Raw genomic sequence first — 26,461 nt, 5'->3', positions numbered from 1 at the left:
CTTTTTTAAAGGGCTTGAGACACACACGTGCACACGTACACACATGAGTCAGAAGGGGCCAACTTGATGAAGACAGTTTCAATAATGGAAGGTGTTTTCACAGTTATTAAAGCAAAACTCAACTCCGCTGTGTGGGCAGCAGAGCCACGAGGAGGACTTAACCTTCCTCGAAATGAGCCTGTACGGCGCCTGTTTCCTGGGCTGTGGATTTGAGTAGGGTAGATAAATGAAGCCGGTTCGCTTTTCCGTGTGAACTTGTGTACTAGATGTGAGGCTGGCCTCAGAGCACTTACAGTCTAAGCGAATAGAGTTAGATTAAAAATACATATAATAAATTCCTTTTGGGTTTTCATAGGATAATGGGTTATTACCTCTAATGTCTGTCTTGTCCAAACCAAAGTAAGGGCCTAGATTGGGGAAACACTCATTCTGGAATTTTCGTGTGCCACCGACTTGGTCAGTGAGTCTTGGATCAGATGTTTCCTTTTTCATGGCCAGTTAAAGCAAAAGTCCAGCTCCTGGGTAAAATTGTTTTTTTATTTGTGGACACTTCATCTGTCAGCAGGAAACAGCACGAAGAAACTATTTACCAGTAGTTATAATTTACTAGAAATTAAGCTTTTAAATAATACTTATATTACTTAAATGTCATCCAGTAATTAACATGTATTTTAAAACCAAAACAAGGTTTCCCCATGAAGAATAACCATATAAAGCTTAGTGAATGTATTTCCTCTGCCTTAACTTTCACAAGTCAGACATTTCTTTTTAATACGTTACTGATTTTAATTATTGTTTCCATGAGAACTTTTTCTGTTTGACTCATATAACTGTTTTTTTTTCCCCTGGTAAAGAAACATTTTTTTCTTTACAAAAGCAAGTACTTCTATTTTCTGCAAAGGAAGTCTGCCTGAATTCCTGTTTTATTCTTTTACCTCTAAAGTCTCAGTGGACTCAGAGTTTGCAGGGCCGTCTGACGGGCGTGTGGGCGGCTGGCACCCTCTCCAGGTCTGGATTGTGCCTCTGCCTTCATTCACCAGTGAAGGGAAAACCCTTAACATTTGAGGGTTCTCAGGAAAGAGTATGTGTAGCAGTGCTTAGCCTGGCACACAGTCGGTGCTTAAATACTTGTAAGAAAGAATCAGTACAGCTGCTAAACCATAGTTTTACCTGGGCATTAATTTTTATCACGTCTGTGGTAAAATGTGGAAGGTACATTGTAACCCAGCCATGGACATTCTCCAAAACCCACCGATGCTGAAAAAGCAGCAGAAATTATTTGAATTAGTAAAAATATTACAGTTATTACACATAACTTCAGGAAGGATTTACTTTAAGAAGACAATTTTTAAAAGTTTGTAAGTTTTTTCCTAATTGAGTCCTAGTGTATGAGAATCATTTATAATTAGCACATTAAATACCATAGAACACACTGCTTAACTGATTTTTTAAAGGCTAAAAAGTTTGTTATCTAGCCCTGTGGTTCCATTTATACCATGTTTGGTTAGAAAGCAGTTTTACTGCTGGTTAGTCTCGCTTAGACTGAAATTATTACAGCTTTCAAATAGGTAATGTGACTCAATATTTTATGTGTTAGAAACTTCAATATCTGCTTAAGAATTTTCTTAAGGCATTTTTTCATAGTTAAAATGACATTTATAACTTAAAGGCTGTCCCTGAATACCTGACGCAGGGGAATCCCTGGTGGTGTCTCCCCTTCATTGGCTGTCGCCCTCCTCAGTGACGTGTCACTCAAGGAGCCGCCGGAACACATGCTATTCTTAGAACACACGCTGTTTCTGGGACCTGTCCTGACACCCAGGCCAGGCAGCGCTCCAGGAATGCGGGTTGGGATCAGATGCTCATTTTAAAAAATTGAAGCCCCGGTGCGGCTGGCCCCAGGCAGGGCTCAAATCTCCCAAAGCAACCAGTGGCATGATGCTGGCTGGTGTTGCAACTCTAAGGGCCAACAAATGTTACAGAGAAAATGGAAATCATTGTTTTCATTCATTCGACAAGCATTTATGGCATTTCTGCGATGGACTTAATGTCAGGAATTCTGAATTGAAATGCCTCTCATCAAATCCCCATGACCTCACCTTCAGCTGGCTGGCTGGTCCATTTTAAACGCACGTCTTCCTTCCTCCGAGTCTCAGTACAAAGGTGGCAGCTGCATAGTATGTCCCCCCCGCCTTCTCCTTGGCCTGTGGCAACATTAGTAATTTAATATGGGATAATTTCCTACCGAGTCTGGACATGACTCAGAATCCTCTCAGACCAGGAGGCCGCCTGCCCGTCACCCGCTGCAGCAGCGACTTGTCTCCAGCCTGTCTGTCCTCTGAGGAGCCAGAGTAGACATGGCATTTCCTGGGCTGTCCTGAGTATTTTCTGTCCAGTCCCAAAGCTGCCATCTCAGTCTGGGCCCCATCACTTCATCTCGCTAATGGTCTTTCATCTCTCCCATTCCTGTTTGTCCCTCCCAACGACAGCAGCTTAATCTTTCAAAAATGCTACTTAATGCAGTAACAGTTTTATTCTGCGTTCATTTGTTTTAAACAAAGCAAAGTACAACGTCTTCCTACGATAATATACTAAATGTACCGTATTAAACAAAGCCCTCTTCTCAGTTGCCCCGTCTTGAGCCTGGTCTTCCAGGGGCGCTGGTAGCTCCCGGGTTCCCCGCGGCCGCCACCTGGCCTGCTGCGCCCCCTCCGCTGCCTCCCGGTGGCTCGGCCCCCGCGGGGCAGCTCAGCCCCCCTCCCCAACGGGACGCTGCGCCCACAGTTGTGCCCTGAGGGACTGCACCTCCGCCCTCGCCCCCACGGCATTTAAAAATCGGTCATGTGCCACTTTATACTCGGTGTAAATCTTGTGTTCCTGTCCCTCTGCTATGGGCGGTAAAGCCCGAGAGTAAAGCTGGCTCCTCACTGCGGTTCGTACTCTGCAGTTTTAGCGCCGCGCCCCACACGGGGGTGCTGGGGGGGCGCCTGCTGCACGGCCGCCACATCCTCCAGTTTGTTTACTTCTCAGTCCTCACTGAGGATGAGTCTGTTGGTTGGAGAAGGGGGAGGGGAGAGTAACATCGATGTGAGAAAGACACATCCATCAGTTGCCTCCTGTAGGCGCCCTGACCAGGGATCGAACCTGCAACCTGGGTATGTGCCCTGACCAGGAATAGACCTGCAACCTTTGGGGTGTAGGACAATGCTCCAGCCAACCAGGCCACCCGGCGGCCAGGGTTCCGTTACCCTTCATCACATCCTGTCCGTCACCTGAATGTGGCTCCTCGTGTCTTAAAACACGCCTCTGTGCCGCCAGTCCTCTCTGCTGAGGCACACGCCTCTCTCCCGCTACACACCTCCTCATCGTTCAGAGCCCAGCTTACGTGCCATTTCTTCCACAAAACCTTTCTCCACCTCTGAGACAATAGCATGTGGGACTGTTTATGTGACGTTCGCACTACTCTGTGCATCAGATGTCTGTGTAAATGTCCTCCACAGGGATGGCTTCATCCGTCTTTCTGTCCTCAGGGCCCCGCACAGTGCCTTGCACAGAATAGTGTCTCAGTATACTTGGGTTTTACTTGGACGCCTCATTGTTCCCAGCAGGAGCCAGGGCTGTATACACAGCATATAAAGGACAAGAGGAAAAGTGAAATAAATTAGAGAGGAGCCAAAGTGACAGGAAATAAGCAAAGCTAAGTGTGAGGTGGCGCTCAGCGTGCACACAGGGAAGTCTGGTGCTCTCGTTCACAGAGCTCACAAGTGCGCCTCTGGTTTTCTCTAGTCGGTGCTGAGAGCCTGCCGGTGGAGGACTGTGCTCCTTGATTCACAGTGGTCACAGAGTGGGCCTGTGACTCAGGAGCGACTGCCTGGTTGCAGGACTGAGAACGCTTTCCCCAGGAAGGAGGAAAGTCATCAGCACCACCCTTACAAGTACATATGGCTTAGGATCATGGGATGGCTTTATAATTCCCATGACACCAGCCTATAGCACAGTGCCAAAGTCAGGCTCAGGAACAGTCAGATGATGCAGACTTGTAAGGACTTGCTAATGAAAGCTCAGGTGTGGGGAATATATTTTACCATATCCGTAAACAAAATGTCCTATATGTTTTGAAGATGGAATCAAAACTACTTCTCGATCTTACTCGTTAACGTCTGCAGACGTATCCACAGTAGCACATATTAATATCAGCTTAATTCCCAGTGACCACCTTTTGTTTGTCTCCCTGCATAAGGACCCCAAAATGTACGTGCAGACAGTGCTGGATGTTCATAAGAAGTACAACGCCCTGGTCATGTCAGCATTCAACAACGACGCGGGCTTCGTGGCCGCCCTGGACAAGGTAGGTGTGTCAGCATGTGGCTTTCCGTGGGGGGCGGAGGGGTGGCACATGCCCTCTGACTGGGTTTTGTGTGATCGCAGGCTTGTGGGCGCTTCATAAACAACAACGCCGTCACCAAGATGGCCCAGTCGTCCAGTAAGTCCCCCGAGCTGCTGGCTCGATACTGCGACTCCTTGTTGAAGAAGAGGTACAGTGACTCCTGTTTTTCTTAGCAAACCTGTTAAAGTCTCACCTTCCATTGAGGAATTAAAATGTACATTACATTTGACATGCACAAAATTGTAATTTTTATACCTCTTGAGAGTACAAAAGCTAATAATCTTAGTCTTTGTGAAAGACACTTCGTGCTGAGTGTTATACACCCAGGTCACTTTTTTCTTACATAACGAACGTCTTGAAGACTTGCGGGCAGTGTGGCCCGTTTGGTTGGTCACGCTGGCTGGGCGAGGGTGGCGACGTGAGCAGGAAGCAGCCATTCCTCTCGCCTTCTAGTTCTTTGCTGCTGGTCGAGCTTACGTTTCCTAGTTAAGATCCTGCTGCTGCAGCGCCACCGGCTGCTTTCAAAGCAGCAGGCTCCCCGAGTCCTGCAGCACGTGGGTTCCTGTGTCCTTTTATCTTTGTGTAGTGAGTGCATCCTGTCGTGGTTCCATGCTCTTTATATTTTAACCGTCCTGTGTTCAGCTGATACTTCGCTATTGAAGTGTGCGTGTTGAGAGCCAGAGGCGCCGTGATCTCCTGTCGCTCCCTCCTGGTTGTGTTTTCTGGAGTTCTCACTGTCTGGTGTGTTTTTCCTCCGCTGCTTTCACGTAACGGCCTGCTAGTTTTACTATTCAGTCATCACAGCAGCAAATGTTGTTGTGATCCTTTTTCACGCCCCCAAATTTTGCTGTTTTTTATATTAATTATAATCTTAAACAGCTCTCTAAGACTCGCATAATCCCGTTATGAAAAAGACCAAGAATACCTCCACGTACCCAGAAAAAGATAGCAGGCAACCAGTCTCAGAATGTGGAATCTCGAGTAAAATGTTAGCAACTGAATTTATCTGTGAACTGAAGGAAGAACAGTTCCCTAGGATGTGGTGAAGCTTTCTTAGAGCGTAAGGTAGTTGAGCAGTAGCCAATCTGATGTAATTCACTGTACGAACAACTGTGTCTTCCGATGGGCATGGGAAGTGTTTGATAAGGTTGATCACGGTCTCTAACTTCATCAGAAAGCCATTTGCCCGTGGCCAGTGAGATTGACTATGTGGGGTTGTCTCCTAATTATTGCAATGCTGGTCTCATGTATAATTTACAGACTCTAGTCAGGTCCTCTGATGTATTCATTTCAGGAATGAAAATGGACTTTCAGCTGGAACACCTTTTCTGGCTTGATTGCATGTTTTAGGCTACGTAATATGAAAATTTTCAATATTTTAAATGTGGAGGTACCCTAGTAGGGCCTCAGTTTTTGTCTGTTTAGCAGAATACAGTTTCTTTTCAATCTGTTGTCTTCTCCCGAATGGCTTCTACCAAAACTGGATTTCTGCATTAAGGCCACTAAAGCAGACAGAATGCAGAGGGTTCCCTTCATGAGCCCTCTACATGGGGTTGAATAGGTGCTAAGTTAAGTGGCTACAGGACCGAGAAAGGGCCCCGGCCCATCAGGGTGGAGAGCAGGGTGGGGTTTTCTGAGCCACCTCTGTCTGTGGAGCAGCGTGTGAGCGCTCTGGGTGGTGGCCGGGACCGTCTTACATGAGTTGTGGAGTTCTTGTTTATAAAGGTCTCCTGAGTAAAACCTTAAATTTTTCATTTACCCTGAAACCACCTTATGATCAATACATGTAGGATACAGTGAGCAAATCAGTTGTTAAAGGACAGCGCCTGTTTTGTGCACGTACCTACAAACAGAAGGCAACACTTCAATAGTAGTTTAAACTCGTTATTTTTCATTACTAGGCCATTAAAAGCAAACTAGATGCTTTTTTATTTTAAGTTAAAGCATATTACAGAGGCAATTAGAAAAGTAAATATCATTTACTTACATTTAAAGGGTTATTTCATAGGAAAACTTGATTCAGAATGTTTGACGAACTTGTTAATCCACTTTTCCTGTTGGTTGTCATCTTGGATGTTCTAATGGTGGTTTCCCAGCCTCCTTCCCTGGTAGTTGCAGTGCCAGGTTATCACACAGGAAACGTCAGGCAACGTCAGCCTCCCTCTAGTGGGCCAGTCTGACAGGAGCCGACCCTTTCCACGTTCAGACCCCATTGTGGTGTGATCATTTGGCTCAGGGGTGCTTGCTGTTGAAACATTTCTGCTGATTTGCTTTAAAACATTGCCTTTCCTTAAATTTCAGTTCCAAGAACCCAGAAGAAGCAGAACTGGAAGATACGCTCAATCAGGTGGTGAGTGAGGGGGCTCCTGGTCTCCCCGGGTCAGTGGCTGCCCATCTGACCCTTGGTTTAAAGCTACTTATATGAGGGCATATGAAATGTGAAAAGTAATGGTGTCATTCACTTTATTTTGAATCTGTGGTTTTGCTCCCTAAATTCAGGTATTAATTTTAGCGTTTGTACATTCCTCCTAGTCCTGAGTCCAGACCAAACCAACGTTGTTTACATGTTTTCAGTCTATGAATGTATTTAAAGACTGTGGGGTGACGTTTTTGCGCTGATACCAGGCGAGATAAGACAGGGAGAGTGTTGGCCCTGGCGCATGTCAGCGGGGCCCTCAGTGTGCTCTCTGTGGCTTTGCCAGATGGTCGTCTTCAAGTACATAGAAGACAAGGACGTTTTCCAGAAGTTCTACGCAAAGATGCTGGCCAAGAGACTCGTGCACCAGAACAGCGCGAGCGACGACGCCGAGGCGAGCATGATCTCCAAGCTGAAGGTAGACCCCGTCTTTCCCGAAATGGTCCCACTTTAAGTCAGTACTGAAGTTCTCAGTTTCCCCAGAAATACTATTAGTAGTTGGGCAAAGCCTCCCTCAGACGTCCCCACTCAAGCCTTGTGTCCCAGCCCGGCCTGCGTGCTCTGCCCACCCCCCGATTCCGAGCACTGTCCCATCAGAATCTCACGTCCTGGTGCGGCCCCACACATACTCTTGGTTCTGGGAGGTTGGGTGGTTGGTTCTGCTCTGGGTTTGGTTGCATCTGTGGAAGGACAGTGTGTTGTGTTGCTTTACTACTGACAAGTTCTTTCCTTAGTGGAAAGAAGTGCTGCTGCACTTCACCTGCGTTTGTTTCTGGGCTCGCTGGCCTGGCGAGTGCTGTTATGTCTTAGAGCTATTTCACTTTGACCTGAAATTACAGTTGTGTGGGTGTCTCACGTAGCTCAGGCCCCAGAACAAAGTGCCATAGACTGGGCGGTGTAAACAACAAGAATTAGTTTCTCGCAGTGCTGGAGGCTGGGGGGTTCGGGATCAAGGTGCCAGCTGAGGTGGTTTCTGGTGAGGGCTCTGCTGGCTTCCTGGCTTGCTGGTGCTGCCTTCCTACCGTGTCCTCACATGGCAGAGAGTAAACTCGCCGGTGTCTTCTCAGAATGGTGGCTCTTCCATCCTGAAGGTTCACCCATGTGGCCACATCTAAACTTCACCATCTCCCGGTGGCCCCACCTCCAAACACCACCTTGTTGGGGGCTGGGGCTTCAACATAGGAGTTTGGGGGACACGGTTTATCCCATTAGCAGCAGTTGAGAGACAGTTATGTTGCTGTGTTCTCTCATGGAGTCACAAGTTCCTGTTCTTAGATGCTAAAGGGTAGTTTCCTGTGTGTGATGACCTGCTCCGTTTATAGCTCTGTTGGTTAATGTGTATGGACTTTAGTGCACATTTGTACTGTAGGATGAGCTAACTGGTACCAGCTTTAGCAGTTTAACAGTGAAGCACGTGTCATGTACTTAGATTTCTCTCCAAGTCTCCGGCGTGCGTTTATATCTGTAGAGATTAACAGGGCCATTACCGGGGTCTGTTTCAGCAAGCATGTGGGTTTGAGTATACCTCCAAACTGCAGCGGATGTTCCAGGACATCGGCGTGAGCAAAGATTTGAACGAGCAGTTCAAAAAGCACCTGACGAACTCGGAGCCCCTGGATTGTGAGTACCCAGCGTGCACAGCTCCTCTCACAGGCAGTTCTGAGAGAGGTCGTGCCCTCTGCAGCAAATGAGAGGCAGTAAATGTCACGCAAGGGTGGTGGATCCTTTGTCAAAACTCAGGGACAGACAGACAAGGAGTTCTTTCCAGATGCTCTGTACCCCTCCTGACCCCTGTGTGCTCTTAAAGACAACAGCGTGCTGGCCCCTCCCAGGGCCTGTGCTGAGCATGGCTGGCGGGGAGTTTAGGTGGCTGAGCTGGTGGCTGCATCCAGGTCCTGAGCCCCGATTTCTTTGACTTGCTGACGTGGCCGCCCTACCACGGGCACCTGCCAGCTCAGGACTCCAGACAAAGTTTAATTTATTATTATTATTATTTTAAATCCTCACCTGAGGACATGTTTTTGTTGATTTTTGAGAGAGAGGAAGGGAGAGGGGGAGAGAAAGAGAAATATCAATCAGTTGCCTCCCATATGCACCCAACTAAGGATTGAACCCGCAACCTGGGTATGTGACCCGACTGGGGATTGGACCCACGACCTTTCGGTGCACAGGATGATGCTCCCACCAACTGAGCTGCCTGGCCAGGGCTGATTGTTTTTTTAACCTTAGTTCAGATCTGTTCTAAAAAAAAATTGTTTCTTAAAGTATAAGAAACTTGGCCATATAGATAACAGTCCAACTCATAAAGAGCACGTGACTTCAGACTAGCGTTGGGGAAGATCTGCTGCAGCCCGGGGTGGCCAGTTATGCTGTCATCAGAGTCGGTCTGTCTTCTTAAGGAAGGTCAAGGTTCCTCCCGAGCGAAAGGGCTGTGCCGTTGTTGTCTGCTGTTTGTGTGCTGGATGGTGTGTACCCTCCGGGATCCATTTCCTAAGTTGGGGGCTCTAATGCCAGCTGTGCCTCGATTGCACTGAGTTACTCATGGCACAAAACTAAGGCAGGGGAAGCTGGAAGGCCCATCCTGATCCTGAGTTAGAAGGGAAACGAAAGCTGCATCTTTGGAGGAAAAGCATTTCTGACTCCCACCTTTTACTGATTTTAATTGAATAAATAATCGAAGTTGAATTCTGAGCTTTATATTGAAGCAGGACTTGGATTGACTGTGTTTTAATAAAGCGCGTTTTCCAGTTCCTGAGACTAACGAGTTGTCTCCCGATTCCCACCGCCCAGTGGACTTCAGCATCCAGGTGCTGAGCTCTGGCTCGTGGCCCTTCCAGCAGTCCTGCACCTTCGCCTTGCCGTCGGAGGTAAGGGCCCTGTCTCCTGTTCACTGCTGAGCAGAGGCGGAGGGCAGCCTTACCCTTGAGCGCAGATAGGTCTGTGAGGACCTTCCTGCTGGGCGGCCATGTGCCACAAAGTGGGGCCAGGGTCACACAGTCCCGTGGTGGCCTCGGACCCGTCAGCAGAGCACCTGCCTTCCCCCTACACGTGGTACCCAGTTAGTGCTGTGATAAAGATCACGGCTGTTCCCACCTGTCTAAAGTTGAAGCCTCTTGGTTGTACTTTGAGATACTTAGTTTTCTGTGCTTTGTGAGAGTCAGCACGTGGCATTTGTACTTGACTTTGCTGTAAGCTCCGACTTGTAACTCAGAGCAGTGTGTTCAGCTGCGGAGCAGGGTGGGGGGTGTACTCACGTGTGCTGTCCCTCCTCCAGCTGGAGCGCAGCTACCAGCGGTTCACCGCCTTCTACGCCAGCCGCCACAGCGGCCGGAAGCTGACGTGGCTGTACCAGCTGTCCAAGGGCGAGCTGGTCACAAACTGCTTCAAGAACAGGTACACTTTGCAGGTAGGTCACCTTCTTATTTTGGAATGTTTTTAAGTCTAAATGATGATAAGAAACTGTAGAAATCAGAACCTGGGATTCAGGCAAGAGTCTAGAGTTAAGCGTCTGGGAAGAGTCCGAGAAGCTGAGCTCTGGCTCTGGCTAAGGAACAAGTTACTTACTGGTGATGCTGAGCCTCATCGGTTTTCTGGTCCATACAGTGAGGATGTCAGTGCGTCTGCTTGGGAATTGTGCAAAAATAAAATAATGAATATCAGTGTTTGGTACAGCCTGGCACTCCTCCAGGGTCCGGCACAGCACAGTGCCCTGGAGTGCCCCGTATGTAATTGTGGTAATAGTTCTTTACCGTGGACAAAGCGGTTTCACGTCAGTATTGACCGTCGGTGCTTGGAAACTCTGAGCTCTGAGTAATAACAACCTCAGTTTCGGCTTCTCCCCCGGAGAGTCTGGGCTCTTCCTACTTGAACTGCCTGCCCTGCAGGGTGGGCTCACGACTGAGAGCTTTCTGTACTCTGAGAACGTCTCACAATGAGCTTATGAAACCCTCATAGGTCAGTTGTTAAGTATTCAGAGACTTGAGAACGCATTCTGCAGGCTCACACTCTGTCAGTCAACTCTCAGTACTCCGCTCTGATAAAGGAGCTGAAGTGTGTACCGTGTGCTGCACCAGGTCCATAGGTCTTGATCAACTGAATGTGGGTGCTGTACACCTGAAATTTTGTTTTCTTTACCCCCAAATACAGAAGAATTGATGAGTTCATACTTTAGTCCCTAAAATGTCAGCGCCCTTTCTTTGACCAGGTGGACACTCAGCGAGGATATGTGGCCAGGTCACGATGGCCCAGGGCGGCTTAAGGTCATGGCAATAACCTGCTTTTCCCTGGCCTTGTATTTTTATTTAAGATACAATTTTTCTATTCTTTGATTCTTTACATTTTTTTGATTCTTTAAATAATTTTTATCTCAACTTTGTTGAGATAGTTTACGTGCAATAAAAGGCACCCATTGTTCCCTACCCGGTGTGGCTCAGCTGATTGAGCGCCATCCCAGGCACCAGAAGGTCACCAGTTCAGTTCCTGGTCAGGGCGCATGCCCGGGTTGCAGGCTCAGTTCCCAGTAGGGGGCGTGCAGGAGGCAGCCAGCCGATGTTTCTCTCTCCCTGTCTCTGTAAAATCAATTTTTAAAAAAAGGCACCCGTTGTAAGTATACAGTTTGAGTTGTGACAGATCATATGCACCAGGGGAACCACAATCAAACTAGGGACATTTCTTTGAGATTTGTTTGATCTGGGTCGCTGATTAGAGAGGTGAGAGGCCTCCTGCTTGCAGCTCAGACGAGGTCTCAGACCCTACTCCTCTCGTGGGTGGTTTCTGTGGCTGGCAGTCTCCAGTCTCCCGAAGTACCCTTGTCTCTCCAAGACTCTGACCCAGGCCTGCGGTGTCAGTGACCAAGGCTTGCTGCTCGTGAATCTTTACGTGTTGCTGTGGCTCATGGGAGAGAAGGGTGAAGGGATTCCCACGGAGGGGTGGGGGTGCCAGGGCTCCCAGGGAGAAGAGCCTCGGGGCAGCCAATCACTGCAGCGCTTCAGGCCGCAGAACCTGGCACGTGGCTTTCGGAAAGATACTTTAGAGCATTGCGGTTGCTTAAACTACGTCAGACTTTACACAGGAAAGGACTTAGATAAAAAATGCAAATACGATTCAGTATGTTTTATGTCAGTGATGTATCAAAAGGTAATTTCCCTTGGCTTTTGTGTAACAAACAAACAAACTTGAAGATTGATGCCTAATGTTCCTGTGTATACCAGGGGGGTGTGTGTGTAAATGAGTGTGGACACGTGTGTATTTACATGGACAAGACATTTTAGGAGAAAATTCACCATCATTCTAATGTTTGAGAAGGTGGGAAAGTCTCTCCGGAGCACGTTGCATTGAAGTGGAGTCGCACCTTTTGTCCTAAGTGCTTCAGGCTTAGGCGCTGTGGTGTCCTTCACGAGTTTAAATTCGCCTCTCTCTCTTTCATGTGGGGGACCTCAAAGGCGTCGACATTCCAGATGGCGATCCTGCTTCAGTATAACACGGAGGACGCGTACGCGGTGCAGCAGCTGACGGACAGCACTCAGATCAAAATGGTACCCGCCCTCCCCGCCTCCCGGGCTTGTGGGCGCTGTGGGGAGGGCGTGCGAGAGGCCAGGAGGGTCTTTGATTTGAGAGAGATTTGCCTACAAATATGCTCTTATTCCAGGATTTTAATACATGTTTTCTAGAAGTTTAATTATTATTATTTTTTTAAATTTTCATGAGTTTGAGCCAAACTGACTCAAAAAATAGGCTGGGGAGCAAGGTCTCAAATGCTTGGGAGACTAACAGTTCTCCAGCCTCTTTTATGCTTTTGAAGTTAAGCAAGGGACAAGGTTGGAGAAAGCAGGTGGAGCCTGGCTGGTGTGGCTCAGTAGTTGCGCAGTGACCTATGAACCAGGAGGTCAAGGTTTGGTCCCCGGTCAGGGCACATGCCTGGGTTTCAGGCTCGATCCCCAGTAGGGGGCGTGCGGGAGGCAGCCGGTCAGTGACTCTCATCGTTGGTATTTCTCTCTCCCTCTCTCTGAAATCAGACTTTTTTTTTTTTTTTTTTTTTTTTTAAGGTTTTTTAAAGCCACTGTCACACATACAGGCGCACACACGAGAAAACACCTGCCTCTCGTTCCTTAGCTCGTCCTTCGCCTCCTGCCTGCTCAGCTTTATCGTCACTAAGCTAAACCTTCACTTCATTTTAATGCTGTTCTTCCTGCTAGTCTTTTAGTGAGAGAGGTTTCACGAAACATAAAATTGTGCGCATTTTAAAGTGTACCGTTGAGAAGTTTTTCACGAGGTTGTGCAGCCACCGCCGTCCCCACCAGTGTCATCCCCCCAGAAAGAGACCCAGTCCCCTGAGCAGGCACGGCCCTCGCCCGGCCGACCCGCTGCTCTGCGCCTGGATTTCCCTGCTCTGACATGTCATGTACCTCGCGTCACGGCATCGGGGGCTCCTGTGTCCGCCTCTCGCTCCGTGTGCCTCGTTCGTTCTCACGCCTGGGGTTTACTGCGTCGTGTGGATGGGCCACATTATGTCTGGCCATTCATTTGTTGGACCAGTGGGTTGTTTCAATCTTGATTTTTACGAATAATACTGTGAACATTCACGTATAAGTTTTTGTTTGTACGTGGTTTCAGTTCTCTTGGGCGTCTCCTGGGTGGGGAGTTGCTGGGTCATAACTCAGGTTGACTCTTCCACGGAGCTGCCACACTGTCCCTTAGCGGCCGCACCAGGCGCCTCCGCCTTCCCCGTCCTCGCCAGCAGTTGTCATGCCCATTTTTATTTGGGTGATTTGCCTTTTTATTGTTGAGTTGCACGGTTTCTGTATGTGTGTGCTGTGAATAGACCCTTGTAAATACCTGGTTTACAGAGACTTCCTCCTGTCTGTGGGCTTTGTTCATTTTCTTTCACACACACAGTTCTAATTGCAATGAAGTCCACTTTGTGTTTCCTCTTGTTGCCTGTGTTTCTGGTGTCATGTCTAAGGAACCGTTCATTGCCTGATCCAAGGCCAGACCTTGTTCCTTTCCTCTTGATTGTGTCGCCGACCCTCACAAGTCACCCGACTCCAGAATAGGGCCCTTGTGCGTCTTGTGCCAGTGGACCGAGCTGGGTTCAGTAAGGCAGCCAGAGCCCTCGCTCTGCCGTCGGGGCCAAGGGGGAATGAGGGCGTCAGGAGAGCTGTGACAGAGGCGGGCGAGTTCAGGGCGGGATTTTGGAAAGGTGGAGCGTCCTCCAGCTTTCGGGGTACCTGTGCCCAGTTTCTGGTCTCCAGACATGTTTGGACCACGCCCCAGCCATCTGTCGCACATCTCTGCCCAGGCATGACTGTTGGCCTGTTAGCGACAGAAGTTTGTCCAGGGGCCGGCTGCCTGGGAAGGGTTTCGGGAGCCATCCTGGGTCCTTCCTGTGGGGACTGTCTCCTAGCTGTGAAGCTAAAGGGGGAATGAAGTGACTGGACATCCCCCCCCCCGTTCACGGGCGAGAAGACAGCCCCGGAGCCACCACGTGCTTAGAGCTCACCAAAGGCCAGTGGACAGCAGGTCGCCACCCGAGCCCGCCGTGTCGTGGGCAGAGCGCCCTCCTGGCCCGGCTGGGATGCTCTGGTGTTTCTTTCAGGGACCAGTGGCCGAGAGGAGCTTTTGGGCATAAGGTTCCTGTCAGGTTGACAAGGAGCCGGTTGTGCGTGGGCTGTGATACCGGGTGTAACCGCACCACCGGTTTCCATCGTCAGCAATGAGGCTAAAGGGGGCTGGCGTCACCGGGATGCAGTGGGCTCAGGGAGAAATGGCTTCTGGCATCACCTGCGGTTTTTATTGCAAACAAAATGCATTTTCTCCTTACTGACCCTGCTTTCTAATTACAGGACATTCTGGCCCAGGTCCTGCAGATTCTGTTGAAGTCGAAGTTGCTGGTATGTGCACGTCTGGTAGGCGGGGGGCCTTTTCCGAGACAGGCAGTGACGCCCGTTTCCCTCCAGGTCTTGGAGGACGAAGGTGCCAACGTGGACGAGGTGGAGCTGCGGCCCGACACCCTCATAAAGCTCTACCTTGGTTACAAAAAGTAAGGCGCCGCTCGGCGTGTTCCCGGACCGCCGCCTCGCCCGACCCCGAGCGGGCGCATTGGCTGCTGTGGCAGCTCACCAGGGCTGGGGCTGGGGCTGGGGCGCCACGTGGGCTGCACAGGCAGGGCCGGAGTTTGCTGCCATTGAGGATTCTGGGTGTTTCTCCACTTGACTCTGCTCTGGTTTTGGTTCTTGCATTTCACTTGGCAAATAAGGCTCTTTAAATAGCTCACTTAGAAGTTCGGACCTCTGTGCAAGGGTCCTGATTTTATTCCTCCTGACACGATTCGGGTGGAGCAGGCGAAGGGGCCGAGTTCCTGGTGCGCACATGTCCGTGACCAGCGGCAGGACTGTGTTGGGTTAGAGGCCTGTTCACCGAGCTCGGGGTGGGCGCTGCCGAGGAGGCAGGGACGGCCCCTCTCGGCCCACCTGGGGAGCAGTTGGAAGCAGACAGGAACCTGTATTGTCTGCCTTTTCAAATAAGTGATTGTTTCCTTGATTTTCTCGACAGTAAAAAATTAAGGGTTAACATCAATGTGCCAATGAAAACCGAACAGAAGCAGGAACAGGAAACCACACACAAAAACATTGAGGAGGACCGCAAACTGCTGATCCAGGTGACGTGCGGGTGCGGGCACCTGGGTCGGCGGGCGTGTCCCTGCCGGGGAGGGCCTCCGTCCCGTTGGCTTGGCTGTGGCCTGTGGATAGCTTCGGGGTGATGACTGGTTCTGGGCGGGATCAGTGAAATAGCAAATGTGGGGAGTTCGGATTGGAAGGAAGGAGGCTGTTTAACTGAGGGGTTGGGCAGCTTCTGTGGCTTGAAGACTGAATTTTTCTCATTTTTTAAATGTTTTATGGTTATTAGAATTGCCCGTAAGCGCAAGTGTAGGTGGACAGAACTCCCTGCCTGCTCCCCTGCAGCGTGTGTGTCCTGTCGGGACCCGGTCCTGATGCGTAGGCAGAGCTTTGGCGGCCCCCTTGCTCACCCTCAGTGTGGGCTAAGCTGTGCTTCCCTGTCCGTCCCGCAGGCGGCGATCGTGAGGATCATGAAGATGCGGAAGGTCCTGAAGCACCAGCAGCTGCTCGGGGAGGTGCTCACGCAGCTGTCCTCCCGGTTCAAGCCCCGGGTCCCAGTTATCAAGGTACAGGAGACGCCTGGCAGAGGCAGTTGGTTTATTATAGAAAAGATGGGACTGAGAGCAGGCGTTGGCTGTTTGCTGAAGGAGGAACTTGGTTCTTCGTGTGCGGTAGAGTCCTGTGAAAGAGATGGGCTTAATTTCCATTGAAATGTGGAGGGAGAGGTGCAGGCGTGAGTGCTCAGCTGGCCGGTCGTACCACCCACGCTCTAGAGTGGAGCCCACCGTCCCGCGTCCGCGTCACGTTAGGGAGGCTGGTCTCTGGGGTGGCGTGTCGGTCGGGTGTGCATCTCTTGCTGTGTGGGGACTCCTGTGCGAGCAGAACAAGCTCCTGGCGGCTGCCGTTCATCTCATTCCTGGCTGGGTTGTTTAAAATAGAAACCACAGCAGTGCAGCGGGTGCGGTTGACAAGCGTCCCCAACAGCCATGGGCTGCATTCGGAGGCAGCCCAGGAGCCAGCTTGTTCAGGGCACCCCACGACCCGTTCCCTGCTGGTGCAAAGGGCAGTGGTGGCCCTCCCGGCTCCTGCGGCACCTGACCCGGGGCGGGGGCAGGGCTCCCAGGCTGGCGCTGAGGGGCCTCCCTTTGGAGGGCCCACGCTGGGGGGCGGGGCTGTACGAGGCGACTGCTCCCGCTGAGCGCGCAGGCGGGGTCCGTGGTGAGGGCGCCTGTCTCTGTTCTGATAATAAATGTTTCCTTCACTACTTCTTCCTTTTCAAATAACGCCCAGAAATGCATTGACATTCTGATCGAGAAAGAGTATTTGGAGCGAGTTGATGGGGAAAAGGACACCTACAGTTACTTGGCTTAACCCTCGTAGAGGGTCTGACTTGCCGCCGCGGCAGGCAGACGCTCCTGGCGGGCAGGATGACAACAGTTCCTAGCAGCCGCCTGCGCCACTGGCCTCCCTTCTGACCGAGACCCAGATCCCATCAGCCGGTCTCGGGTGTACATCAGAACTGCTCAGGATCGACACATTTCAAGTCTGTAAATATGGACACCGACGCCATTTAACCTAATTTAAGGACCGAGGGGTGAACCTCCATGCCGAGGGCTGCATGCTACCGCGTCTAGATCAATACATCGGCCACGTGCTGACCGCCGGCCGCGCCGTCTGGGCGGCCCGTGGAGTGGCGGCGGCACTTTGAGGAGTCTGAACGGACCCGCGTGTAATCTGCTCTGAAAACCATTTGTATAGTGTGTTTCATTTTTTAATGTGTGAAAATAAAGAAAATTAAAGGATTTCTGTAAAAGTTGCATTTGGTTTTGTTTTCAGTTTTACTAATTTCTACATGTAAATAAAATATGTGATTAGCAAACGTATACTCCGTCTTCCTGTAGTCGAACAGGCTGCATTCTTTAGATCTTCCAGTTTTGAGCACCCTTGTAATTATCTTTCAAACATGGATGCTCATTCCTGTGGGTCCCTCCAGGGACCTGCATGTGGCGCGAGATTCCGTGGCACGTTGCTTCCATCTGCCACCTGTAAGGACAAACAGGTTGATCCTCTGACCCCTGACCTGAGAAACCGGTGGGGAAACTGAGAAGAGGGAACTTGTCCCAGTGAGTCAAGGAGCTGGGAGTGACGTGGGTCGCTGGCTCCAGGCCAGGGCCAGTCTGGGGCCACCAAGCCAGTATCCTGGAGCTGTGATGGGGCCCAGTGGCTCATTCCAGTTCTAACCACTTGTTAGAATACAAGAAGCTACAGTTCAGCGTGACCTCAGGCAGCTCCTGGGACAACTCCCAGCACGGGGGCCCGAGTCCCCTCCGTCCATGACCGAGGAGCCCGACAGCAGAATCAGAGACCGGCCTGCCAGCTGTGGCTCTTCAGGCACCTGCTGGTAAGTTGGCATGTTCTCCACCGGGTGCCCCAGAGGAGACCGGCTCCCAGCACTGGGGCCTGGGTTCCAGCCTGCACACCCCCATAACTCTTTGTTCTTTGTCCAGTTGCTGCCACAGTTGACTCGTCATGTCACTTCCTGACTGGGGGACAGAAAAGATGGAAGGTGGTAGCAAGACCTCCCGGACGGGCTCAGCTCTGAGGTTTGTCTTCGTCCTAAACCTCACAGGTTTCCTAAGGGTGTGAATCCTGAACACTTACCGCAGACCGATGTGGAGTCGGTTGGAAACGCAGGAGGCGTAGCCGAAGGAATGCGCAGAAGTGAAGTTCGAGTTTCTTGGAACAACTTGGCACGTAGCAGGTTAGTTTGAAAAGCGAAAGGTTATAACAAGTAATACGAAGAAGACTAAGCACTTAGGTGATGGTTTCCACACTTAGTGTCTCTTTCAAACGATTCCCAGTGTATAAGCCAGGCACAAGCAGGATGACCGCCCAGGGGACACCCCCATCCCCCCATCCTGGAGGCCTTGCCTCACAGCAGTTCCTTCATCGGCCTCTGGGACAGACACACCCAGGAGCCACTTGAAGGACCTGTGTTGAGCCCCGTTGCTGGTGTGTCTTGAACCCTCCAGGGTCGGGAGGGCCCCAGGTGGGGACCTTGGCCAAGTCAGGAGGCAGGACCGCTGGGTAAGGAGGTGGTTACCCCACATCCTCGGGCTCCGTGCCTGTACCGGCCCCTCACGCTCGATAAATGCTGGTTAACAGGCCAGGGGGCGGAGAGGGGAAGGGGCAACCGGGACCTCTCACCTGGTTCCCCAAACCATGTCCTCGCCTGACAAGGACCATCAAGGGCCTCCAAACACGCCAGAGACTGGAGCTCCCGTCCCGCTGAGCAGCCGGGAAACACTCGGGAATGCGCGTTCAGGGCAGCCCCTGGGGGACAGGCAGAGGCCCGGGGGCCGGAAAGCCCTCTGCTGACGGCAGCCGTGTGCCGGGCCGTCTGTGGCCAGTACTGCGGCCCGAGGGCACCACTTCCTCTCACCTACGGGCAGCCTTCCGCCCTGCCCTGCGAGGGTCGAGGTCCTGGCGGGGCTGCCTTCAGACCCGCCTGCGTAGCCTGCACTGCTGGCCCGTCCCTCGGACCCTGAAATGCAGGCTGCGTTGATACAGGAACAGGAAGCACCTGAAATTTAAAGTATTTTTACTGACAGCTCTTTAAGATGACCAACCTTGAAAAACTTGATTTTACCACACGCAGGTGAAGCCTCAAATGTGCTTCCCTGTTTGAACTGAATCCAGCTTCTGAGGACCTTTCAGGGACCGCAGTAACCTGGCTGACAGGTGGTCTGATTTCACACCCCTGGGTCCCCTTTCCAGTTCTCCAGTGGCCGACCAAGTGCAGCTTCGTCATCAAGGTGAGTGGATATGGAGCGGGGTTTCAATCGGGGAGGAATAGGACACCTGTAATACTTTTAACAATTTTTTAAAAATGAAGTTTTTTAAACCCCCATATGGAGATGGGGTTCACCTGCGAAAAGTTCATACTGATGCTGGACCCTAAGGGGTCGTCTGTGACGGGCGGTGGGGGAGCAGCGTGTCTCAGCTAATCGAGCAGGAGCCCAAAGCTCAGCCAACTGCCAGCAGAACACTTAGGTCGTGAAAAAGGTCAGGAATTTGGACCCTTTCTTGATGACCCGTCTGCATGATACGACTCGTTGACTTTGGCAGGGCGGGGGCACAGGTGGCATCAGGACTCTGTCACTGGATGGATACAGGGAGGCAGAACGAGCCAGACACTATTGAAAAGCGTTCCTGGGTAAGTGGTTGTAATTGGTATTTTAAAGCAAATTCCACTGATTTCACGGTGCAGAAGTTAGCGTGCGGGTGAGGCACTGCCTAGACGGGGTCGGGACTGTTAGAGCTGTGGGTCATCTTCGTGAGGTTCCCTTTTTGAAAAAGGGAGCGAGAGGAACATCGATTTTTTGGTCCGCTTATTCGTTCATTGGTTGCTTGTGTGCCCCAACGCGGGATCGAACCCGCAACCCCAGCACACCCAGCCAGGGCTTCATAAGGTTATGACCGTTAGAAAGCTTAGGGACCATAGGGGGCCACCTCCGGGCAGGTTGCCTTCCTCGTACAACTGTGTAACCTCCCTAAGCCGTTCGGGAACTTGGGAGACATCTGTACTCAGGGACACTTGTTACACCCCTACTTCCGCATCCTCCGTGGGGACACACAGGCTACAGCGGCGCGCTGCGGGAACGTTTCAACACGCGACACCCGGCTAGTCGGGCGCTGGCCTCTTTTCCCTTAGATTGTCCAAAAAATAGCAACAGCCAACACAATAGCCATCCCATGTGACTGAATCAAATTATAACCCTTTTTTTGGTCAGATCGGCAGAAAATACGTTTTTGGCGTGCCACCGGCTTTTAGTAATCAGCTTGAGAGCCATGGGACGGAAGAGGTTGAGAACTGCTGATCCGCAGCGGTGAGGGGTGGAAAGCACTCGTTACACTCAGCTCCTCCGGATCTGTCTTTGGTAACCGGGTATTTGAATAACCTGTTTCCGTGGCTCCTCTCCCATAAAGTCTGAAGGTGACCAGCTCTGATGCAGACCGACCGTCGTCGTGTGGGACTTGGTGACCGGGGCCGAGTTCACCAAGAGGCACTTCCAGTAGGTGCCAGCAGCTCGCTGTGCGTGAAGCTGCTGCTCCCCACCGGCGCCACCTTCAGTCTGCCTTCGCGTCTGTGGTGCACGCAGTGAGCACCTCCCTGGACTCCAGGATCCACCACCCAGCTGTTTGCTCCTGGGGACAGGTTAGGCGCCGAGAGCAGTGGGAGAGCGGTGACTGCAGGGAGCGCCACGTTGGGGGTCCTGAGCAGGCCGCGTGTGTGAACAAATGAGCTGCGCTCCCGAGGCAGAGCAGGCCCAGGAGTTCTAGGTGCCTCTGTGAGCAACAGCCAACTGTGTCACCCTCCTGGGTGGAGAGTGGGATAGTCAGTGGTTCGAAACTGAGCAGGGCAGAGCAGAACCTTCTGGTAACCGGCAGGAGACCGGTGTGTGAGGCCAGATCTTTTCGCTGCCAAAGCTAAATGGCAAATTAACTTTTAGGACTCGTGCTGCTAGGGCTCATGCATCGAGGCAACAGAAACCCGAGTCTTGTCTGTGTTTGCATAACTGGAAAAGGTGTTTTATTTTTTAAATATATATCTTTATTGATTTCAGAGAGAGGAAAGGAGAGGGGGAGAGAATCACTGATCAAGCCCGCAACCCGGGCATGTGCCCTGACCGGGAATCGAACCCCGATCACCTGGATCCTACCTAGGTCGACGCTCAACCGCTGAGCCATGCCCAGCCGGGCAAGGTGAGTTTTAAATTGATTTTATCTAACTCTGGAAAATGCATTTTTATACACAGGCTGTATTGGTCAGTGTATCCGGGGAGGGTGCTGGAATGTGTCACTCTGCCTGAGAGGTTTCCTTGGAAACCAGTTTGGTTATAGCATCACCTTTCATGGGTAGGTAGGAATCTCCGCCACACTGCTGTGTCTCTGAAGGACTGGGTCCAGACTAAAGGAACTTAGAGCAAGACAGGTTGAACCTGTCACCTCATGTGTGGAGAACACAGCTTACAGGTAACTCTCCAGGCCACCCGGCTGGGACGTGCTCGCCCCACCTCTCCTCCCAGTTTCAGGATGCAGATAGTGTCATGTCATTTCATCTTACGTGGATAATGAAGTGACACAGTAATATTTACATGTGTGGGGGGTGGACAAAGTAGGTTTATATAGTTGTAACGATGATGCAGGAATACGCTTTTCCGTGCTCAACTGTAAACCTACCTTAGCCCACCTCTGTCTAATACGTAAGCCCTCCTAGGCAAGACCAGAGGTGCTGAATGTGAGTCTCCTTTTCAAAATCAGCTGACGCTCCATGATGGATGCCAACAGCAGGGAGAAGTTCAAGTATTCTTTATTCAAAGTTGAAAAATGTACCATACTGCATTATTGCAAAAACACTGGTACAAAACACTTTGCAGCTGGTGAGAAGGCATAAAAAGTTGACTTTTAAACTCATTACTATAAATTATTCTTACAGTACTTTGCAAATTCAGGATTTCAACCATTTTCTTTTTCTAAATTGCCCACAGTACTCGAGGTTCCTGAAGCTAAGGCAGCTGTTCCGGAGGAGGAGGGGAGGAGGTAGCAGACGTCAAGGGATCTCCATCTCTCGCTCGATGCCCACGTACTTCAGGGCGTCGGCCTGGCTGTATCTGAAACGGCAGGAGACAGGCATGACCGAGGCCCACCGAGGGGACAGCGAACACGACCACCCACTTACTTCAGTGGGTGCAGAGAAAGGCACACACATCCAGTGACACACTGCTGCGCCTCATTCAGAAGAGGGGGCCACCGCGTCTTCCCGCGCTGTCACACCTGCTTTGGATCGTACCTTCAAAGTGACAACACACGGGCCCTAGTTTATGACAACTCAGTACTCAAGACAGAGCTTCTGAATGGGGTGTACAGTCAGCCACAGTATTGAACTACACAGTCCTCTGACTGCATGTAGGTAAGTGTTCAATGGCTTGTGAGTTTATCCCACAGGGCCTGACAGTGTAACCACCACCAGGGGCCCCGTGTCCTCAGCTTCCTGACAGTGACAGGGTGACCAGGTAGGACATGGGCCAACAGTCCTCTACACTGAACAGTTTAAGACAAGCAGAGCACGCCCTTGAGGAAGGCATGCGCCGCAGCACTGACTGCAGCAGGGTGAAAAAATGGGGCTTCCTGCATTCTTTTTATTCAGTTTTTAAAATACCAGTGCTTGTATAATGGAAACCATACCCCAACTCCCCGCCAAGGCAAAGAATGACCCCAGACCCTTCAACAACACAAGACCCAGCAAAGAGCAGAAAGACAGCCTCTGTCCGGAGTCCAGAAAAGCCCTCAGGTCACACCAGAAACGCACTGTTACCAACCTGTAATCAAAAAACAGCTCTTCGCCGGTTTGGATGGCTCTCTTCGCAAAGATCCCTATCCTGTGGTCGCCGTTCACCATCATGACTACAGAGAGACAGGCAGTGTCAGCAACGGAAGGGACTTGGTTACAGTAAGTCTTCCCAGGGCTGCACGTCACTACCGTGGGGGGCCCGTCGTCAGACTGGGAATCCTGACTCCAGAAGCACTTACCTTTTGCATAGCAGTTTGGATTGACCGAATGATTTGCAAAACGAATTTTGTTACCCTTGCGGGTAGCATCCACCACAAAATCTAAGGAAAAAAATAAGCACAATGCAGTGAACAGTTTGTTTTAGATAAAGACTATGCTTCTGGAACTATAACTGGTTCTAGTTCAGGGGTTGCTTTCAAAAGCAAGTAAATCATTCAGCTGACTTCATTTGCAAGAAAACACTATTCTAAATAAAATTGCTAGTTCAGGATAGTTGTCTCTCAAATGCTGTTACCTAACTGCAAATATATGTATGCATTACTGAGCAAAACACTGCAAAAAATGGAATCTAAAGTTTTCCCAACGTCAAGAATAAGCATTTTGTATCTAAAATTAATCTTTATCCATCCTCGCTTCAGCCAAGGGTTATTGGAACATCTTAGGTACTAAGCACCTGCTTTTCATCACAGGCCCCCACGACAGGACTCCAGCCCCCTGTGGGAAAGCAGCATCCATCCGGGAAGTGCTAGAGAAGCTGCTGATTCGAGACCCCAGGATGTCCCACAGCCAGCGTCTACCGTGGCTCAGGTGGCCCAGGCCACTTTCCTTGAACATGACCCGCTCTGCCACTGAGGTGCATGAGAAACACCAGCTCAGAATATGAATGAAGGGGCCCCAGGAGCGACCCAGAAACAGGGTGCCCTGACTCCTGAACATACCATTATTCAAATTGAAGAGAAAGCTGCACATGTATTTATCATACACTTTGCCTCTTCTGTCGGCTTCATCTTGAGAAATTATCTAAGAAGATGGACAGGGGATGAGACGGTGTTGGATCAGGTGACCAAACCACACACAAGCTCATCACGGGAATCAATGGGCTTCAAGGACTTAGACTCAGAACTATTTCCACAAAGTAATTACGCTTGGAGACAGTGATTAACAATTGTTTTTTACTTAATGAAAAACTGGGTGGACTGACCCCAAGCTGAAGCTAGCCCCACTTCTAGGCCCTCATGAAGGAGGCTGTGGATTAAAAGGACAGACTCTTCCATCGCAAGCCTCTTGTTCCCAGCCCCCTGGTCTCCAGAAAGAAGCTAATAAATGTGACTGAAGCAGTCCAGTTACCAAGCAAAGCAAACCCACAAGCTAAGTCCAAGCCAAAATAGGCATTTTGTATTAATTCATTTCTAACCAGACCCACTGGACATGCCCAGTGATAATCCATCCGAAACAAAGTTGCTACATACCAGAAAGCTGGACTGCTCTGGCCTTACCTCTCCACAGTATTCCGAGATGAATTCATTTTTCTGGACAGGATCTTTGATGAAAATCCCCCAGCCAGCCACATCAGACGGTGCCAGCAATAAATGCTAGAGAACAAAGCAGTCAATCAAAGGAGAGCAAAGCGGGCTGCTGACAAGTGGACCACAGGGTGAACCGCTGCAAATCCTTAGGCCTACTCTGAAGAGCCTGTATTGAGAGGTAACTTCCCCACTTTTGCCAAAGGGGCTAACAAACTGCAAGAATAATGCTTTGGGTTTTATGTAAATAAGGTACAGAAACCTACCTCCAGAAAAAAATCAACTAACCATCCTTCAACAAGGTACCCACAGCAGTCGCCCTTGGACTTCCTGAATGACCCTTCAACGTGCACTTCATTCAAGGGCACCAAATCCCCCTCCCCACAGTGGCCTCTACCATCAGCTTCTCCACTTCGCATTTGGGACTCCTGGCTCCTTTATTCCTATGGCACCAAAGCTCAGCTATTCCACAGCAGCTCCTCACAACAGCACGGAGAACTGCCAGGAGGTGGTGTCACCATCTCAGCCCAGCATTCTGTTCTCAGCAGATGCCAAGATGACCCACACAGCCAATCCTCGTTAGAGTATGTCTGGGGACGAATCCCTCCCTCCCTTTCCACTGTGGTTCATTATTACCTTTCATCCCAGATTTCCTTGTGTCCTTTAAAAAGGCCCCTGGTCACCCAAGTTCCCAATCTACTCCTATTCTAATCCAGCCTAGGCCCACTTGTCGGGAATTTCCCAAATACCACCCTGATCAGAAACTAAATTAGCTAAATAACATTGTTAAGCAAATGAAACCCAGTTGGTAAGAAAGTATCTACAGTTTACTGTCTTCAGAGTTAACAGAAGGTGTGTCACCATGAACAGCACTGCCCACTTTCTGAGCAAACTGAAGTTTATCCTGGGGGGGGATTTTTAGGGCCCATCATGGGGTGCTATGGGAAACTAGAGCATCACCGTGACAGAATGACCTCAATAGACATAAACTACCCAGAGAAAAACTGTCTAAACCATCAGAGTAAAATAAACCACTGCCAGAAACACAACTCCTGGTAGGAGGGGGCGGGGCAGTAGTGTGGCCTCCATCATGTGACCCAAGGTGGAGGTCACAGCGGAGCCTGGGGTTCCTCCTCCTTTCAAGTCTTTGAACTCTGTTTCCCAAGCTAGAAAATGGGGTTCATGAGGACTAATGAGTAATGCACAGGGCACTTAGCCCAGTGCCTGCTATATGTGAAATAATAAATGCCAGCTATTGTAATAAAAAGAAACACACCATCTACTCTAAAAAAATAAGACACTGACCTTTCCCAGCATATGTTGTTAATTTCCTTTCTCACTCATGAAGGTCATGGTTGCTACAATTAAAAATCTCCTGTATGCAACTCCCAGTTATGTAAGTCCTGGCTGTGAGGTTTTCAAGGTTATTAAAAGAATGAAGTCTGCAAAAACTACTGTGGGGAATTTCATTCCTTGCTCTGCACAAAAGGAAAATGGCTACTATTTGAAAGAATGGGTCTCTATACTCGGAACTAGTCATTTACAAATGGTGTTCCTATTAACAAAACTTAAAAAGAAATTCACATCATCTGCTAACCTAGAAAACCACCTCTTACTCCAAACCTGATGCTGTAACAGCTGTTTCCTCCTACAATACAGAGGAGCAGGTGCCCAAGGAGACACCCAGGGTCTCCCATCAGCTGCACCTTCATTCAGCGGTCACTTTTTGTCCTCAGTTAACGGAGACTGCTGGCCCGGCCCTGCCGTGTCGTGTCCCATGTCCCCTACCCCAGACCGCACCTTCTTGGAGCCCCGCTGGATGCTGCAGTTCTTGCAGGACACGTTCTTGCTGTCCCAGTGGTCAGCAGCTCCGCACGTCAGACACAGGTCAGGGTCGCACTCGCGGACGGCCAGGTAGCAGGGGCACTGCTTGGTGTTGCACTGCGCTTTGCAGCGGCATCCAGGAAAGCGGTTCTGACCTGTAGAGATAGTCACCATCATGTGGACTCGTGGGAGCCTCAAGGCGGCCCCCCTTCCCACTACACAGATGAGAAACTTATGCATATCCGAGCTTCCTGTCCATTTCATTCAATAATTAGAATCACCACCCTTATGACAAGTTCATTTATTCTGAAGACTGAACCCACCCAACTGGCAATTTCTGGT

The 26,461-nt window shown here is 50.3% G+C and overlaps 2 protein-coding genes across 25 annotated transcripts in view; one reads left to right on the top strand and one right to left on the bottom strand.

The window, feature by feature from the left end:
* The window catches only part of CUL1 (cullin 1), a 65,198-nt gene extending 47,978 nt beyond the window's left edge, over positions 1–17,220 (top strand). For 4 of the 7 annotated variants that reach the window (XM_081147220.1, XM_081147219.1, XM_081147218.1 and 1 more), the window contains 13 exons: positions 4,241–4,348; positions 4,429–4,535; positions 6,689–6,737; positions 7,090–7,221; positions 8,306–8,423; positions 9,552–9,670; positions 10,078–10,209; positions 12,245–12,337; positions 14,645–14,692; positions 14,759–14,841; positions 15,354–15,459; positions 15,871–15,984; positions 16,709–17,220. In XM_081147220.1, the coding sequence (XP_081003346.1) occupies positions 4,241–4,348; positions 4,429–4,535; positions 6,689–6,737; positions 7,090–7,221; positions 8,306–8,423; positions 9,552–9,670; positions 10,078–10,209; positions 12,245–12,337; positions 14,645–14,692; positions 14,759–14,841; positions 15,354–15,459; positions 15,871–15,984; positions 16,709–16,789 (1,290 nt within the window). In that variant the 3' untranslated portion in view covers positions 16,790–17,220. The remainder of the gene's footprint in view (positions 1–4,240; positions 4,349–4,428; positions 4,536–6,688; positions 6,738–7,089; positions 7,222–8,305; positions 8,424–9,551; positions 9,671–10,077; positions 10,210–12,244; positions 12,338–14,644; positions 14,693–14,758; positions 14,842–15,353; positions 15,460–15,870; positions 15,985–16,708) is intronic. The other 3 variants (XM_081147222.1, XM_081147223.1, XM_081147221.1) reach the window with 1 other exon arrangement.
* Positions 17,221–21,775: 4,555 nt separating this feature from the next.
* EZH2 (enhancer of zeste 2 polycomb repressive complex 2 subunit) overlaps positions 21,776–26,461 on the bottom strand; it is a 96,022-nt gene continuing 91,336 nt past the window's right edge. For 16 of the 18 annotated variants that reach the window (XM_081146654.1, XM_081146658.1, XM_081146650.1 and 13 more), the window contains 6 exons: positions 26,096–26,274; positions 24,269–24,364; positions 23,711–23,792; positions 23,012–23,092; positions 22,801–22,885; positions 21,776–22,092 (listed from right to left, as the gene is read on the bottom strand). In XM_081146654.1, coding sequence (XP_081002780.1) covers positions 22,032–22,092; positions 22,801–22,885; positions 23,012–23,092; positions 23,711–23,792; positions 24,269–24,364; positions 26,096–26,274 — 584 coding nt within the window. In that variant the 3' untranslated portion in view covers positions 21,776–22,031. Of the gene's footprint in view, positions 22,272–22,800; positions 22,886–23,011; positions 23,093–23,710; positions 23,793–24,268; positions 24,365–26,095; positions 26,275–26,461 lie in introns of all 18 variants that reach the window. The other 2 variants (XM_081146657.1, XM_081146646.1) reach the window with 1 other exon arrangement.

Source organism: Miniopterus schreibersii (genome assembly GCF_964146895.1).
Source record: "Miniopterus schreibersii genome assembly, chromosome: 9".
Classification (NCBI taxonomy): Eukaryota; Metazoa; Chordata; class Mammalia; order Chiroptera; family Miniopteridae; genus Miniopterus; species Miniopterus schreibersii.
This window is presented reverse-complemented; position numbering and strand designations above follow the sequence as displayed.